Here is a 14220-nt window from a genome sequence, read left to right as displayed (position 1 = left end):
AACAAATCATATTAATTATCTTTTCCGAAGGTCAAAGCGGTAATCATCTTCTTTCTTTACGACGGTTGAGCTGATCCTGAGCATGCTGAAAACTGTGACTTTTTGCCTGTGAAAATCATGCATGAGTCAAATACTCAAAAAAGTGTCCTTCAATCTCCTTTTTTAATGGAGATTGGAGAGTCAAATCTAGAGAACATTATGCTATTAAGCTTTCATTTTTAATCACGTGATTAACTACTAATAATAATTTCTTGTAAAAATTGGACACTCAAGTTCCGTAAGAGATGGTCGTTTTGTTCTGTTTGTGTAAAACAATTTTGAAGCATAAAATCTGATAATTATAAATACTTTTCTCCCCGTAGCGATCAATGATTGATTACAATTATTTATGTTTTTTATCATTTATTTATAATTTATAAAGGATTGGAAATAACTTGTTTATGGATCGTTACGAAATGCATTGACATAATTATGTGAGGTAAAATATGTTATGTCTCTGATTTCATTTATTATCTTGTACACGAGAGTTGTTTATATTTTCTTTTTATAAATGCATGATTAACGAAGATATTCAAATTCTGTTGTAATATAGCGTAGATAAGTTTGTTGCCAATTACTTCTCGCAATGTAATAATCAGATGATGAACAAATGAAATATGCATGTCTGGGTTCATTTTACTTTAAAAAATAAAATAATGGTTCGATGTTTCCATACAAAATATTACGGTGGTCCAATTACGTTCTTCATTTGGGTTTGACATTGCATCACAGGCAGATCCTCTTAAAATTATTTGTATTTATATATTTTGAACAATTTTTTTTTTTATTACAAGAGAAGGGGATGGGGAGATTCGAACTTAATATCTTTATGAGATATACTACACACATGAGTGTCATCTAAGCTATTCGTGATTATCTTTAACATGATTGCGTTTTGCTCTTAGTATGCTATATCTATTAATATCATATACATATATGGTTATTGCCAATTGGCGACCGAAACCGGAAAAAACCGAACAAAACCGACCACTAATTAGAGCAAATGCAATGAGTTATGTTTAATGGCCCAACAAAAATCAATACTAGATTTCACCTCTATTACATAAAAAGCACAAATTTTTCTCTCCCAACATAGAGGTCAACAATATTCTATGTCTCCATGTTGGTCACAACAAAATTACACCAAAACACAAAATCTCAATACAACCACATTAACAAAACACGTCTCCCAATACAGCTACATAAGTAAAACACGTTTTTCAATATAGCTAGATCAACAAAACACAAAATCTCATTTTTGTTGGCACACCCCTAGTTTTATTGGTTCGATATGGGCATGGATGTGTACAACAATACAAATTTGTTGTCCCCATTTTGTTAGGCCAAACATATAAGAATGAGACATGGTTGACCTCCATATTGGCTCCAACATATGAGTCACACTTAACCCGCACTCACAAATACACTAAAAATTGATACTGGGCCCCAGCAAATTTACGCCAATGTATCAATACATTTTGTTAGCTCAATCACATCAACAAAATATCCAGTCACATCATTGAGACATATCTCCAATACATTTTATGCGCACACATTTGATTTTTTATATTGGAATAACTGCGTCTGCGTATCAACGGGTGTTTTTTGTTGGGTCAACAAAAATCTCACCTCTATTACACAAAAAGTCAAGTCAAACACGTTTCCCAATAGAACCAAATCAGCAAAACACATCTTCCAATACAGTCACATCAGCAAAACATAAATTTCTATACATTATCCCTTCTCATCAAAAATGGAGTCCAATAATATTTCATGCCTCTATGTTGTCCCCAACAAAACTACATCAAAATACAATATCCCAATACAATCACATCAACAAAACATAAAATCTCATACATTTTTATTCATCCAACAAAAAACAACCATTGTGGTTACTTATTCACTAGAAATGTTGGTGACGTCAGCTATTAAAGCATACTAACTATGACGTAAGCTCATACGCCTGAGAGAAACGTTAGCTAGTCCGTGCTCTATAAATAAGGGCAATATCGTGAATCTACTTCACCTCAAAAATTCCCGGGAAAGCTCTAATAAACACGTACACCACCTTCCTTCTTTGAAACAAAACTCTCCTTCTCCATTGGAGCTAGAGTTGGTGGTGGCTATGGCAGCCTCCAATAGAAGGGATTATTTCGAGTTTCTGGAGTTAGAGAGAGGAAGAGAATCGTTTGCGAAACCGTCAAATGCGGATGCGGTGGAGGAGGATGAGGTTGAGTTGATGTGGGCAGCGCTTGACAAGCTACCCTCTCAGAAGCGAGGGAACTATGCCGTCCTGAGGAGAGGGTCGTCGGAGAAAGGAACCGGCGAAGATGGAGTTGCGAATGCGGAGACTGTTGACGTGAGGAAACTGACTCGCTCGAAACGAGAGTTTGTTGTGAAAGAGGCTTTGGCGACTAACGAGCAGGATAACTACAGGCTACTTTCGGCTATTAAAGAGCGTTTGGATAGGTAAATTGATTTTGAAACAGATAATCATCTCACTTGCAGAGATTTTAAGTCTTCTTCTTTTTCCTTTTTTATGGATTTTCAAAATTGTTTCCTCTTATATGAAGGGTTGGATTGGAGGTGCCAAAGGTGGAAGTAAGGTTTGAGAACTTGAACATCCAGGCCAATGTACAAATTGGTTCCAGAGCTTTACCTACCTTGATCAATGCAGCTCGTGATACGATAGAGGTTTCCCTTTCTATACCTTTTTTTTTATTGGTTCACATAGTTGTTGTTTTTACTCTTCTAGTTGATTCAATCCTTTCTCACTAACTTTCTTTGATACGAGTGGTTGCAGAATATTCTGACTGGTTTGAGGCTATTTCGGCCAAGGAGACATTCTTTAACCATACTGAACAACGTTAATGGCGTTGTGAAACCAGGAAGGTGCGTATAATTAGCCTTTGAATGAAGTGGAATTCATGTATTATCTAGTACAAGTATAATAATTTGTTTTTAATTAGTTTCTGTCTTTGCCCGATTAATCTTTGTTTTATTTATGATTTTAAAACTGCTTGTCTTACCTATATATGAAAGCAAAGTTCTATTATGATATTCTGTTCTTGCTAAAAGAAATAAGTGGGTGCCAAACGTGGAAGTCGCATGTGAGAAGCAAAAGATTAATTGCTTTGTTGTTAAAATTAATTAGTTGCACGAGTGGGTGCCAAACGTGGAAGTCTCATTAAATCAGCATGAGAATCTATTTGCTTTGCTTTGCTTTCTCCATATACAATAACAGTCATGACAAGTGTACAAAACGGTGAGTCGGTGACATATGTGCTTTGCAGGATGACATTGCTCCTAGGACCACCAGGTTCCGGTAAATCCTCTCTACTTTTAGCTCTTGCCGGGAAGCTTGACAAAAACTTGAAGGTTAGTTCTCCCTCAAATTTGTAAATTTTGTTAAAACTTCTTGTCTGATTTTGCATCTGTACGTAGTTTCTGCATTTGCTTATTCTTCTTGTCTGCGTCCTTTTGTAAAGAAAAATTGATTGCTTCACGGGCTGATTAAACTTAAAATAACGATTTTTTTTTTCTTTTCTTGATGAATTGCACCATCTTTGATCCTTGATACAAACCCTTCTTTTTTTTTTTTTTTTGTCTTTTTCATGGTTTCCAGAAAAGCCGGGATATAACATACAATGGCCATAATCTTAATGAATTTTGTGTCCAAAGGACTTCTGCTTACATTAGCCAAACAGATAATCATATTGCAGAGCTTACTGTAAGAGAAACCTTGGACTTTGCTGCCAGATGTCAAGGTGCAAGTGAAGGCTTTGGAGGTTTGTTTGCTTTAAATCCATTTTATTTATTTGGTAGCATTTTGAAACTTTAGAAGTGGAAAGGCATAATTGCAACCCCATTGGCTAGGTACTAATAAGATTAATATTACCAAATCTTCTTCATATTTCTTCCTTGATTGCATTCATCTCTTTCACTAAAGATTTCGCCCTCCACCCCTCCACCTGGGCCGAATTAGCTGCAAAAATGGAGGTTATGTATTTATATATGAGCCTGTGGCCTGGTGGTAATGTTGCTCCACCACAACCTTAAGGTCACAGTAGTTTTAACATCTCTGAAAATGGAAGGTTAAGGCTGCAGTACTCTTTGTCCTTCCCTGATCCCGACTCCATCATGAGGTACCTATTTTTTTGCTTATGATTTTTTTCACTGGTAGGGTATATGGATGATCTGGCCCGTTTGGAGAAGGAAAGGAACATACGTCCGAGTCCAGAGATTGACGCCTTTATGAAGGTTGCTATTTTAAACTCATATTTGGTGTGGACACTTTACTCTTATCCTGATGTTATCTAAACAATTTTATGGTTCAGGCATCCTCTGTTGGTGGTACAAAGCACAGCGTTTCAACAGATTATGTTTTAAAGGTCCTTGGTCTTGATGTTTGTTCAGAGACTTTAGTTGGCAATGATATGCTCAGGGGTATCTCAGGAGGGCAAAGAAAAAGAGTTACCACAGGTCTCTCTCTCTCTCACCAGTTGAATCTCTTGAAAGTTGAAGCTACTATACTTACAGTATTTTTATGCATACTTGAACTCTGACATTTCAAATGTTCTTGGAGAACTCGATTCTTGGTTATATTTTATATTAATGGTTATTCTTGGTCTTATGCAGGGGAAATGATAGTCGGGCCCAGGAAAACCCTTTTTATGGATGAAATATCCACAGGGCTTGATAGTTCGACTACTTATCAGATAGTGAAATGTGTAGGGAACTTTGTTCATGAAATGGATGCCAACTGTACTTATGGCTCTTCTTCAGCCTGCACCTGAGACATTCGACTTATTTGATGATCTCTTGCTATTATCGGAAGGCCATGTGGTGTATCAAGGACCTCGAGCAGATGTTCTAGAGTTCTTTGAATCGTTAGGTTTTCAACTGCCACCGCGTAAGGGGGTTGCAGATTTTCTTCAAGAGGTATTTAGTAAATGTATTATACATATTATCAATGTGATTTCTTTCTTGCCTTTCTTTTAAAAATTTTTTTTTTATATTCAGGTGACCTCTAAAAAGGATCAGGCTCAGTACTGGGCTGATCCTTCAAAACCATATGTTTTCCTTCCTGTCCCAGAAATTGCAAAAGCTTTTGCTAACTCCAGATTCGGAAGGTCGTTACAGTCCACGCTTTCTGTTTCATATGATAAATCCAAGACTCATCCTTCAGCTTTGTCGAAAGAGAAGTACGCTGTCTCAAAATATGAGCTCTTGAAGGCATGCTTTTCACGAGAACTACTGCTGATCAGCCGCCATCGATTTCTTTATACTTTTAGGACATGTCAGGTAGGATTTCCTTTGATCTTATTGGAAAAGTTGGTGATGCTTCATCAGTTGTTTGAAAACACAGTAGGACTAAGGACTTTCATTGTTGTTCATTTTGATGCTTAAATCTAATGTTTTATAGGTTGCATTTATTGGATTCGTTACATGCACAATCTTCTTGAGAACAGAATTACATCCCGCAGACGAGACAAATGGAAATCTATATCTCGCTGCCCTGTTCGTTGGCTTGGTACACATTATGTTTAATGGCTTTTCTGAGCTCCCTCTTACGATATCCCGACTTCCCGTTTTTTACAAGCAACGGGATAATTTCTTTCATCCTGCATGGGCTTGGTCTCTAGCCAGTTGGATTCTGCGTGTACCTTACTCTATTCTTGAAGCTTTTGTCTGGTCTTGTGTTGTGTACTACACTATTGGTTTTGCCCCCAGTGCTGGGAGGTACGTAGTTCCAGTTTTACTTACTCTTTCTGCATTATGCTTTCCATAATGTTTGTCTGTTAACGGTCTTTGATCCGCGTTTCAGGTTTTTCTGTTTCTTGCTTATACTTCTAGCAATACACCAAATGGCACTGGGGCTTTTTAGGTTGATTGCTGCCATTGCGCGGGACATGGTTCTTGCGAATACTTTTGGATCAGCAGCAATTTTAGTAGTGTTTTTGTTGGGTGGATTTATTATGCCAAAACGTATGCTTTCTCAACACTTACTTGATAATACAATATGTCTGTCATTTATTAATGCTTTGGATGTTCTTGTTTCAGATGAGATTAAGCCATGGTGGATTTGGGGTTATTGGGTGTCACCATTATCCTATGGCCAAAATGCCATATCTGTCAATGAATTTACTGCAACAAGGTGGATGAAGGTGTGTTCCCTGGTTTCGATTCTCTCGGTTTTAATCTTCTGCATCAATGATAAGATCGGATGACAGAATAATTGAAAAATCTTGCAGATGTCTCATATTGGGAATGTTACAGTTGGATACAATGTCCTTCGTGACCATGGTATACCTACTGGTGATTATTGGTATTGGCTCGGATTTGGTGTTTTATTTCTTTATGGCTTTCTTTTCAACAACCTTGTCACTTTGGCCTTGACCTACCTCAACCGTAAGTTTTTGTTGCATCAGTTAAAGTTCTATCGTACTCTTTAAGAGCATTTTGTTGTACTTTTCTAATTTGTTACACAAATGTGTATGCTTGTTCTTGACAGCCATTCAAAAAGCTCAGGCTGTGGTTCCACTTGATGGCATTGAAAGAAATTCGATTGGAAATGGTGGTCAGTCATTTTTTATTATGCAGAGCTGATTGGATACTTGATTTAATACTTCTTTTATTCAATTAAACTTCGTCTAATGGAGTGACTATTAACGGATTATGCAGTGACTAATGTGGAGGCTAATACATCACTGGGTGTCAAAAAGAAGGGAATGATTCTTCCATTTCAACCATTAACAATGACATTCCTAAATGTCAATTACTTCGTTGATATGCCCAAGGTGTATTTTGTTTTTAAATTTGATTACCTTGACCTCTGTCTATTTCAAATTTCAACTTAATTACATATATGAATAATAATAGTAAACAATAAATAATTATTTTTATTCTGACATTTAGGAAATGAGTTCAAGGGGTATACCTGAAAAGAAGTTGCAGTTGTTATCAAATGTGAGTGGAGTATTCTCACCAGGTGTTCTGACTGCATTGGTTGGGTCAAGCGGAGCAGGAAAGACAACTTTAATGGACGTTCTCGCGGGGAGGAAAACTGGCGGATACATAGAAGGTGATATCTTGATATCAGGTTTCCCAAAAGAGCAACGCACATTTGCTAGAATCTCTGGATATGTGGAGCAAAATGATATACATTCTCCTCAGCTGACCGTTGGGGAGTCTCTCTGGTTTTCTTCTAGTCTTCGCCTTCCAAAAGAAGTCAGCAAAGAACAAAAACATGTGAGTTGCATGACATAAATTCATTCATGTGTATGCTCTTCTTCTTTTTTAATTCAATATTGTCTATACAACATGAATTGAATTGCAGGAGTTTGTAGAAGAAGTGATGAAATTAGTGGAGCTGGATTCCCTGCGAGATGCTCTGGTTGGCTTGCCTGGTAGTTCTGGCTTATCAACAGAGCAGAGAAAACGTTTAACAATTGCAGTAGAGCTCGTCGCGAATCCTTCCATTATTTTCATGGATGAGCCGACGTCGGGATTAGATGCACGGGCAGCAGCCATAGTGATGCGAACTGTGCGTAATACGGTGGATACTGGGAGGACAGTGGTTTGCACCATACATCAACTAAGCATTGACATTTTTGAAGCATTTGATGAGGTTACTCTCCCACTATATATTTTTGTCTATTATATGGAAAAGCAAGTCTGAGAGCTCAGATATATATGCCATGCTATGTGTTTTGATATATGCACAGCTACTACTTATGAAACGTGGGGGGAGTGTTATATATGGAGGGAAGCTTGGTGTGCACTCAAAGATTATGACAGACTATTTTCAGGTACCATTTTGATTCTTAATTTATATATTTCACTCTCTAATGTATTTTTCATTGAAATCAAAGATATACACTTGGTCTATATATAATTTTGCTCATAAAGAGCTTCACCTTAATATGTATCTTCTAGGTTAAACCATTTCCATTGTGGTTTAGTGGTATGGGTGGTTGTCATCTTATGTTAGCTGAATCATACCCTCAGCAAAATGAAATACCCATTTTCATTCTCAGGTGTTTGTGTTGATGGATGTATTTTATTTGTTTGTTTTTTTTGTCCCTCTAAGCCATATATGGTCTAGTCTAGACAGATTATGAAATTCCATTTTGATGGAGATGGTCATGACGTTCTCAAGTTCATTTATTTTCTGCAGGGAATTAATGGAATTTCTCCAATTCCGAATGGTTACAATCCAGCAACATGGATGCTCGAGGTAACTACACCTACTGTTGAGGAGAGAATTGGTATAGATTTTTCGAAATTATACACGAATTCAGAACAATACAGGTAATTTTTCTAGCAAGATCTTTATGAATTGGGTCTTGCTCATTCTTTGGAACTTATGCATTTTTTTTTGAAGTAAATGATTTCTTGTGTTGATGTCTTTGCTTTAGGGAACTGGAAGCTACAATTAAGCAAATGAGTGCTCCAACTGCTGGCTCAGAACCACTAAAGTTTTCCACAACCTACTCGCAAACTTTTTTGGGTCAATTTCTTATTTGCCTTCGGAAACAGAATCTTGTTTATTGGAGAACTCCCTCATACAATCTCATGAGATTAACTTTCACTGCCATAAGTGCCTTAATATTTGGCACTGTATTTTGGAATATTGGTTCAAAAAGGTAACATTCTTTGCACCCATTACTTAGAGATTATGTCTTCAATTATTGTTGACATCTTAATGGCGATATGACGATGTTTATGATTGTTCATTTGAAGTTTCAGTTTTCTTTCTTATTACCTTTTTGTTTCTGGATTTTGCTAGCAACATAGTTGTTAAGGGTAAAATTTCAGCCACTCTGGGTAGCCTTAGTTGGGGAAATATTACTAAAATATATTGCTACATCCTACAACGGTAGGAAGAGTACATTTTGATATTGGAAAATGTATGCTAAATAAATACATTTCATTATATGAAATCTCATTTTCAACAATTAAATTTTTGCTGTATCGCTCACAGATGATATCCATGCATATTCTTTTGTAGGGACTCAACTCAAGGTTTGTTCATAGTAATGGCTGCTCTCTTTTCAGCATGCTTGTTTCTTGGGATGAATAATGCTTCCTCAGTACAGCCAATTGTTTCAATTGAGAGGACAGTATTTTACAGGGAAAAAGCGGCTGGAATGTATTCTCCCCTCGTTTATGGGGCTGCACAGGTAAGTCTCATATTACTTAAGGAATTTGACCAGTGAAAATTCTTTTGAAAATAATATTCATTAATGGTTCAATTGTTTTCTGCACAGGGTCTTGTGGAGATTCCATATATAGCCCTACAAACAATTGTGTTTGGTGTCATCACCTATTTTATGGTCCATTTTGAAACGACAGCAAGTAAGATTTAAGTTCGTAATAAGAGTTTCATCTTCTTGTTTGGAATGAATGGCTACTTGCCTGAATTCACATTGGTGATACATTTTCTATATGGCATAACCTTTGCTTTACTTTTTAGTCACAGTTAAAAATTCAAGAGGTTGCCTTCATTAATCTAAAATGTTTGTAAATTTTTTATCTTTTGTTTGAATTTCTGATAAAAGTTAATTTGATTTCGCTCATTGTTGTTTTGGAAATCAGAAAGGTCAATGTCATGTTTGAGATCTTAGGATTTTGACTTGACACTGCTCATTAAGGTACTAGTAAATATAGGCAACTTACTCATGAATGTTCTTCCTATTTTGCAGGGAAATTTTTCCTCTATCTTGTGTTCTTATTCCTCACCTTCACCTACTTTACTTTTTACGGAATGATGGCGGTTGGTCTCACACCTAATCAACACTTGGCAGCTGTCATTTCTTCCGCTTTTTACTCTATCTGGAATCTCCTCTCTGGTTTTTTTGTACCAAAACCAGTTAAGCATATATCTCCCTCTTCTCAACTTATTAAAATCACTACTGCTTTAAACGTGAGCTGGAGTTGCCGGACTAATTTAATCAACTTGTTTTGTGAAAGTAATTGTTATGTGATATCTTAGCTGGTATATGAGGAAGTACTTTTAAGCACTACTACTAGCAGTGCGCCGAGAGCTTGGTTTCGCAGTATTTTTTTATTTTATTCTCAAAGCAATGTAACATTTCCTTTTCTTTTCCTGTAAACTTACCTCGTGGTTTGAAATGTGTGTTATTTCAGAACATTCCAAAATGGTGGGCATGGTGTTATTATATTAGTCCTATTGCATGGACTCTGCGGGGGATTGTCTCCTCTCAACTTGGTGATGTGGAAAGCATGATTGAAGAACCTGAGTTTACAGGCACTGTGAAAGCGTATTTGGAAGCTAACCTTGGCTATGGTCCTGGAATGATTGGAGTTTCAGTCGTTGTGCTCGTTGGCTTCTGTCTTCTATTTTTTAGCATCTTTGTTCTCTCTGTGAAACTTCTCAACTTCCAAAAAAGATGAATGGTCGATATACAGAATAGCAAGATAATCTTAGACTTGAGGATTCAAGTGATTAACGAGCACTGCATTGTAAGATTTCTTTGAGGCAAAGAAGATGTAAGGCAAGAGCTTGAACTGGAATCAGAAATTCAGAATTAGGGGTTATAAATTGAGAATTTTAGGATTTAACTTAGCCGGCTTAATGGACCGGGCTTCGACGGACGGTCACATGGGCTGCTTGTTCATTTTTATTGGGCTGTATTTTTATTGAACATATGATGCAATTGGTTCATGTAATTTTACATTAAACTTACACCAACCCCCTCTAATAAAGTTTAATGATTGGAGGTTTTACCAAATATTGTTGATGACGTTTTCTTAATTTGGATAATTTGAAACTATAATTAGGATTCACTCCTCACCTGGGCATAATTGCAATGGTCAGGACAGCCATGGAAGTTTCATAGAAGCTCTGTTGAAGTTGTACAGAAATTGGTTGGTTTTTGGTCTGAAAGAGTTCCTGTAACACTTAACAGCAAACCATACTAAAGTGAAAACAGAGACTGAAAGCCTTGCTAAAATTATATCTGTCAATGAGGGATTTACACAAATAGTTTGTCAACACTGTGGAAATTAATAGGAAGAGAAGTTAATTCAACTCATAATCTTTCCTGGTTTTCTGAACAAAAAGAAGAGGACTTGCTCAACACAGCTTTCTCAGAATCCAAAAGCTTCTTCGACTTGTGCAAACGATCGCTGCATTCTAATCCCGCTAATGCTATTTCTAGATGCCATCATTTCGTTGAGCGAAAGCTTCTTTTTCGACCCGGGTTCTGGTCTTAGCTTTGGAGCACTGTGAGACCTCAGTTTGGCCTTGAAAGACTGAGTGTTTGCCATATAGTTGGGGTAGTTGGCGTAAGGCCTAAAATAGTTGTATCCACAGACACTCTTAGCTGGTGTGGCTGGAGCGTTGGACCGGACCGAGTTTGGAAACCTAGGAGTACTTTGGGCAGTAGAGAACCTGCATTCATCGCCATTGAAGCACCAATCAAAATCTTGATATTTTCCGCAATCAGGGATTGCATTTCGGCTTGGTAGAGGCGATGAATATGGAAGCTCTTCACCACATTCTGAGAATGCACAGCTGATCCGATGAGACCCAGATCGTGGCTTGTAGGTATCGATTTCAACAATTTTGGGGCTCTCACCAAACGTGTTTATATCAAGAGATGTAGAGAGTCTCTTGCTGTGAAATTCACTTCTCGTATCCTCAAATCTCTCCTGAAAACCACAGAAATGTATCAATAAGACAAGTATTCAAACAAAAGAAAGTATTAGGACTGTGGAAGGGAAGGGTCTTACAACAGATTTTCCAAAAAACCTATTCTCTTTATTGAAAGAACGACGTGCACGCTGTGTTCGAACAGATGTTTGAGCTCTAATAAGTGCTTGCATGCTGCGTAGAGTTGCAGTAGCTTGCTTCCGGACAAGATATCCTCTCACAAGAGCTTGTAACTTAACCAGTGCTTTCAGAGCTCGAAGAGCCTTTCGCGCCTAAGCAATAATCAAAATTCAGTTATGTTCAACACATTTGTTTACCAAACTAGGCCCAAATATGCCAAACCGTCTAATGCAGCATTTCATTCAAATTCAAGTAGAAGCAAGGGAACTCAAAAGGCAATGCTGGTCCAAGGAGAAAAAGAAAATCAACACGTCATGGATTCAATATTGAATTCAAATTTCAGAACAAACAAAATCCAAAGCATAGGCTTTGGTCAGTCAAAGTCTAAAGTTGGAAAAGCACAAGTACACTACTTGGGGAACCCATGTAAAACAAAAACTATGTACTGTTCTTGTCCATTTTGAATCTAATCCATAATTCCAGCTTTTAATAGCTCAGATATCAACCAGATATCAGTAAAATAGTTTTTTTTTTTTTATTAAAAAGAGTAATATTTCATTACCATTTCAATTCATTTTTATAGCTTCTGTAAACAGACACAAAAGTGAAATCTAAGCAATGTACTTCAATAGCAAAAACAAGACATTACCTTAAACACATATCTAACATAGCAACAGACATACCTCAAAGCAGATTCATTACAATGGCACGGCATCTATGTATAAAGAGACTTAACAAGAGAATACCCAAATGAGATTTCACTGTTTTAGACCAATCAAAGGCACTGAAAACCAAATAAAACAAAAAGATATTCATACCCACTTACCAAAAAGCCTCTAAAAAGAGTCTGTATTGTCAGGGCAGCCCACCTCTCTTTGCCTCCACCAATCAGAGTCCCTCTCCCCCGACTTGTAAGCCTCACCACAGCTGCCGCCGCCTGTGCTGCGGCAACAGCAGCATCGGCAGCTGCAGCGGTGGCTGCGGCCACCGCAATTGCGTGCTTATTCTGCTCTTTCTCGGTTTCAGAAATGTAGGATCTGATCCAGGCTGCATCTCTTCCCGGATTTTGAGGAATTACAGCACTGTCTCTCCCACTTGAAGACCCTGATTTGCCAAAACTCCATCTTTTTCTATCTTTCTTGTCAGTACTGCAAACTGAACTCGAAGTATCAAAATTTTGTCTCTCCTTCTCTTTCTTCATACCCAGCAAGCCCTTTAACCACCTAGTAGCTTTACCCATATCTGTTTTCCTCTTTTTCTCTCTATTGAATTTGAATTACCAGATCAGAACACAAAGGGCTGCACAATGCTGAAGAGAACAAAATCAAGACCCCAAATGTGGAAAGGTCTTTATATATCAGTGGCAGTAATCAAGAACCCAAATGGAGTTTATTTAGAATGACAAAGCAGAGAAAGAGGCTCATAAGAAAATGTCAAGCAATGAAACAAAAAGTATATAGATAGACAAAACATGTGTTGTTAGAAGACCAAAAATAAGGACACAAGTGGGGATGTTTTATTCAGAAGAGAACTGCAAGATCTCTAGAATCTTTACAGGTTGCAGGCAGAGAAGTGAAGAGAACAGTATGGAGCAAAAAACATTAGGCATCAAAAAACCTTAAAATAAGCAGGTAAAGATTGGATTCTTTTGTTCTTCTTGAAAAGAAAAAAAACTGACACAACCTCGTGAAGAATTTGTATTGCAAGACAAAATGATGTCACAGAAAGACACAGACTCAAACTCAAAAACCTCCCTTTGAATATATTATTAATGCTTATCTTCAAAGACTCAATGGAGTATCTATATTCTACGCATGAGTGAAAGAAGAAGTAATAATAACACAAATGAAAAATAAAAACCCACCTTCGCGAATTCAAAAACAAGCGCCCATTTCTAACAAACCTACTAAAATTAGTAAAATACACACACAAGTCACAACCACTTCACTCTCTCTCTCTCTCTCTCTGTTTCTCTCACTTTCTGGAGCAATGTGGATTAGTATATGAAAAATTGGAAGGTACCCACTAATCTTTTTCACTTTTTCAAAAACCCATTTGAGTGAATCTTTCTATTTTTGACCTCTCTCGTTTGGTACAAGTACGGAGGGGGAGATGGATTTAAGGCTTAAAGGCAAAAGGGTTCGGTTTTATAGGCCACTTTTTGTCCCAATTAAGGAACCCAAAATAAAGGCATAGACATCTCTTCCTTTGTTTGGTGTGTGTAAGAGAGAGAAAAATCTTTTGAGTTTCCGTATCAGGGGAAAAAATTTCTTAACTGATGATGATCTGCTCTTGTTATGATTCGTTGTGCAGCTGGTTCAGTACCTCTGCAATTAATATTTCAACAGGAAGATCGATCAGTTTTTCGCGAGTTTCTGAGG

General features: G+C 37.2%; 2 protein-coding genes across 3 annotated transcripts; one reads left to right on the top strand and one right to left on the bottom strand.

Annotated features, from left to right (window-relative positions):
* Positions 1–2088: 2088 nt before the first annotated feature.
* Positions 2089–10785, top strand: LOC120010170 (ABC transporter G family member 31-like). The gene is given in 25 exon segments (XM_038860881.1): positions 2089–2508; positions 2613–2733; positions 2843–2931; positions 3333–3417; positions 3665–3827; positions 4223–4299; positions 4377–4521; positions 4678–4799; positions 4801–4980; positions 5062–5343; positions 5465–5781; positions 5867–6027; positions 6103–6206; positions 6294–6450; positions 6554–6619; positions 6724–6839; positions 6958–7290; positions 7379–7669; positions 7767–7850; positions 8219–8352; positions 8460–8687; positions 9053–9224; positions 9312–9399; positions 9747–9913; positions 10192–10785. Coding segments are annotated over 25 exon segments (4293 nt in total). The 5' UTR covers positions 2089–2164; the 3' UTR covers positions 10459–10785.
* Positions 10786–10983: 198 nt separating this feature from the next.
* On the bottom strand, positions 10984–13953 carry LOC120011446. 2 transcript variants are annotated; one of them, XM_038862560.1, is made up of 4 exons: positions 13704–13953; positions 12666–13148; positions 11800–11991; positions 10984–11718 (listed from the first exon to the last, which is right to left on the bottom strand). In XM_038862560.1, the coding sequence occupies exons 2-4, from the start codon at positions 13077–13079 to the stop codon at positions 11155–11157; spliced, it is 1170 nt and encodes a 389-aa protein (XP_038718488.1). In that variant the 5' UTR covers positions 13080–13148; positions 13704–13953; the 3' UTR covers positions 10984–11154. The 2 variants fall into 2 exon arrangements, with proteins under 2 accessions (XP_038718488.1, XP_038718487.1); XM_038862559.1 differs by lacking the exon at positions 13704–13953 and having other exon boundaries at positions 12666–13636.
* Positions 13954–14220: the final 267 nt, after the last annotated feature.

The sequence above is a fragment of the Tripterygium wilfordii genome, chromosome 12, assembly GCF_013401445.1.
Source record: "Tripterygium wilfordii isolate XIE 37 chromosome 12, ASM1340144v1, whole genome shotgun sequence".
NCBI classification, from domain to species: Eukaryota; Viridiplantae; Streptophyta; class Magnoliopsida; order Celastrales; family Celastraceae; genus Tripterygium; species Tripterygium wilfordii.
Note: the sequence above shows the minus strand (reverse complement) of the source record. Positions and strands in the feature narration are given on the sequence as shown.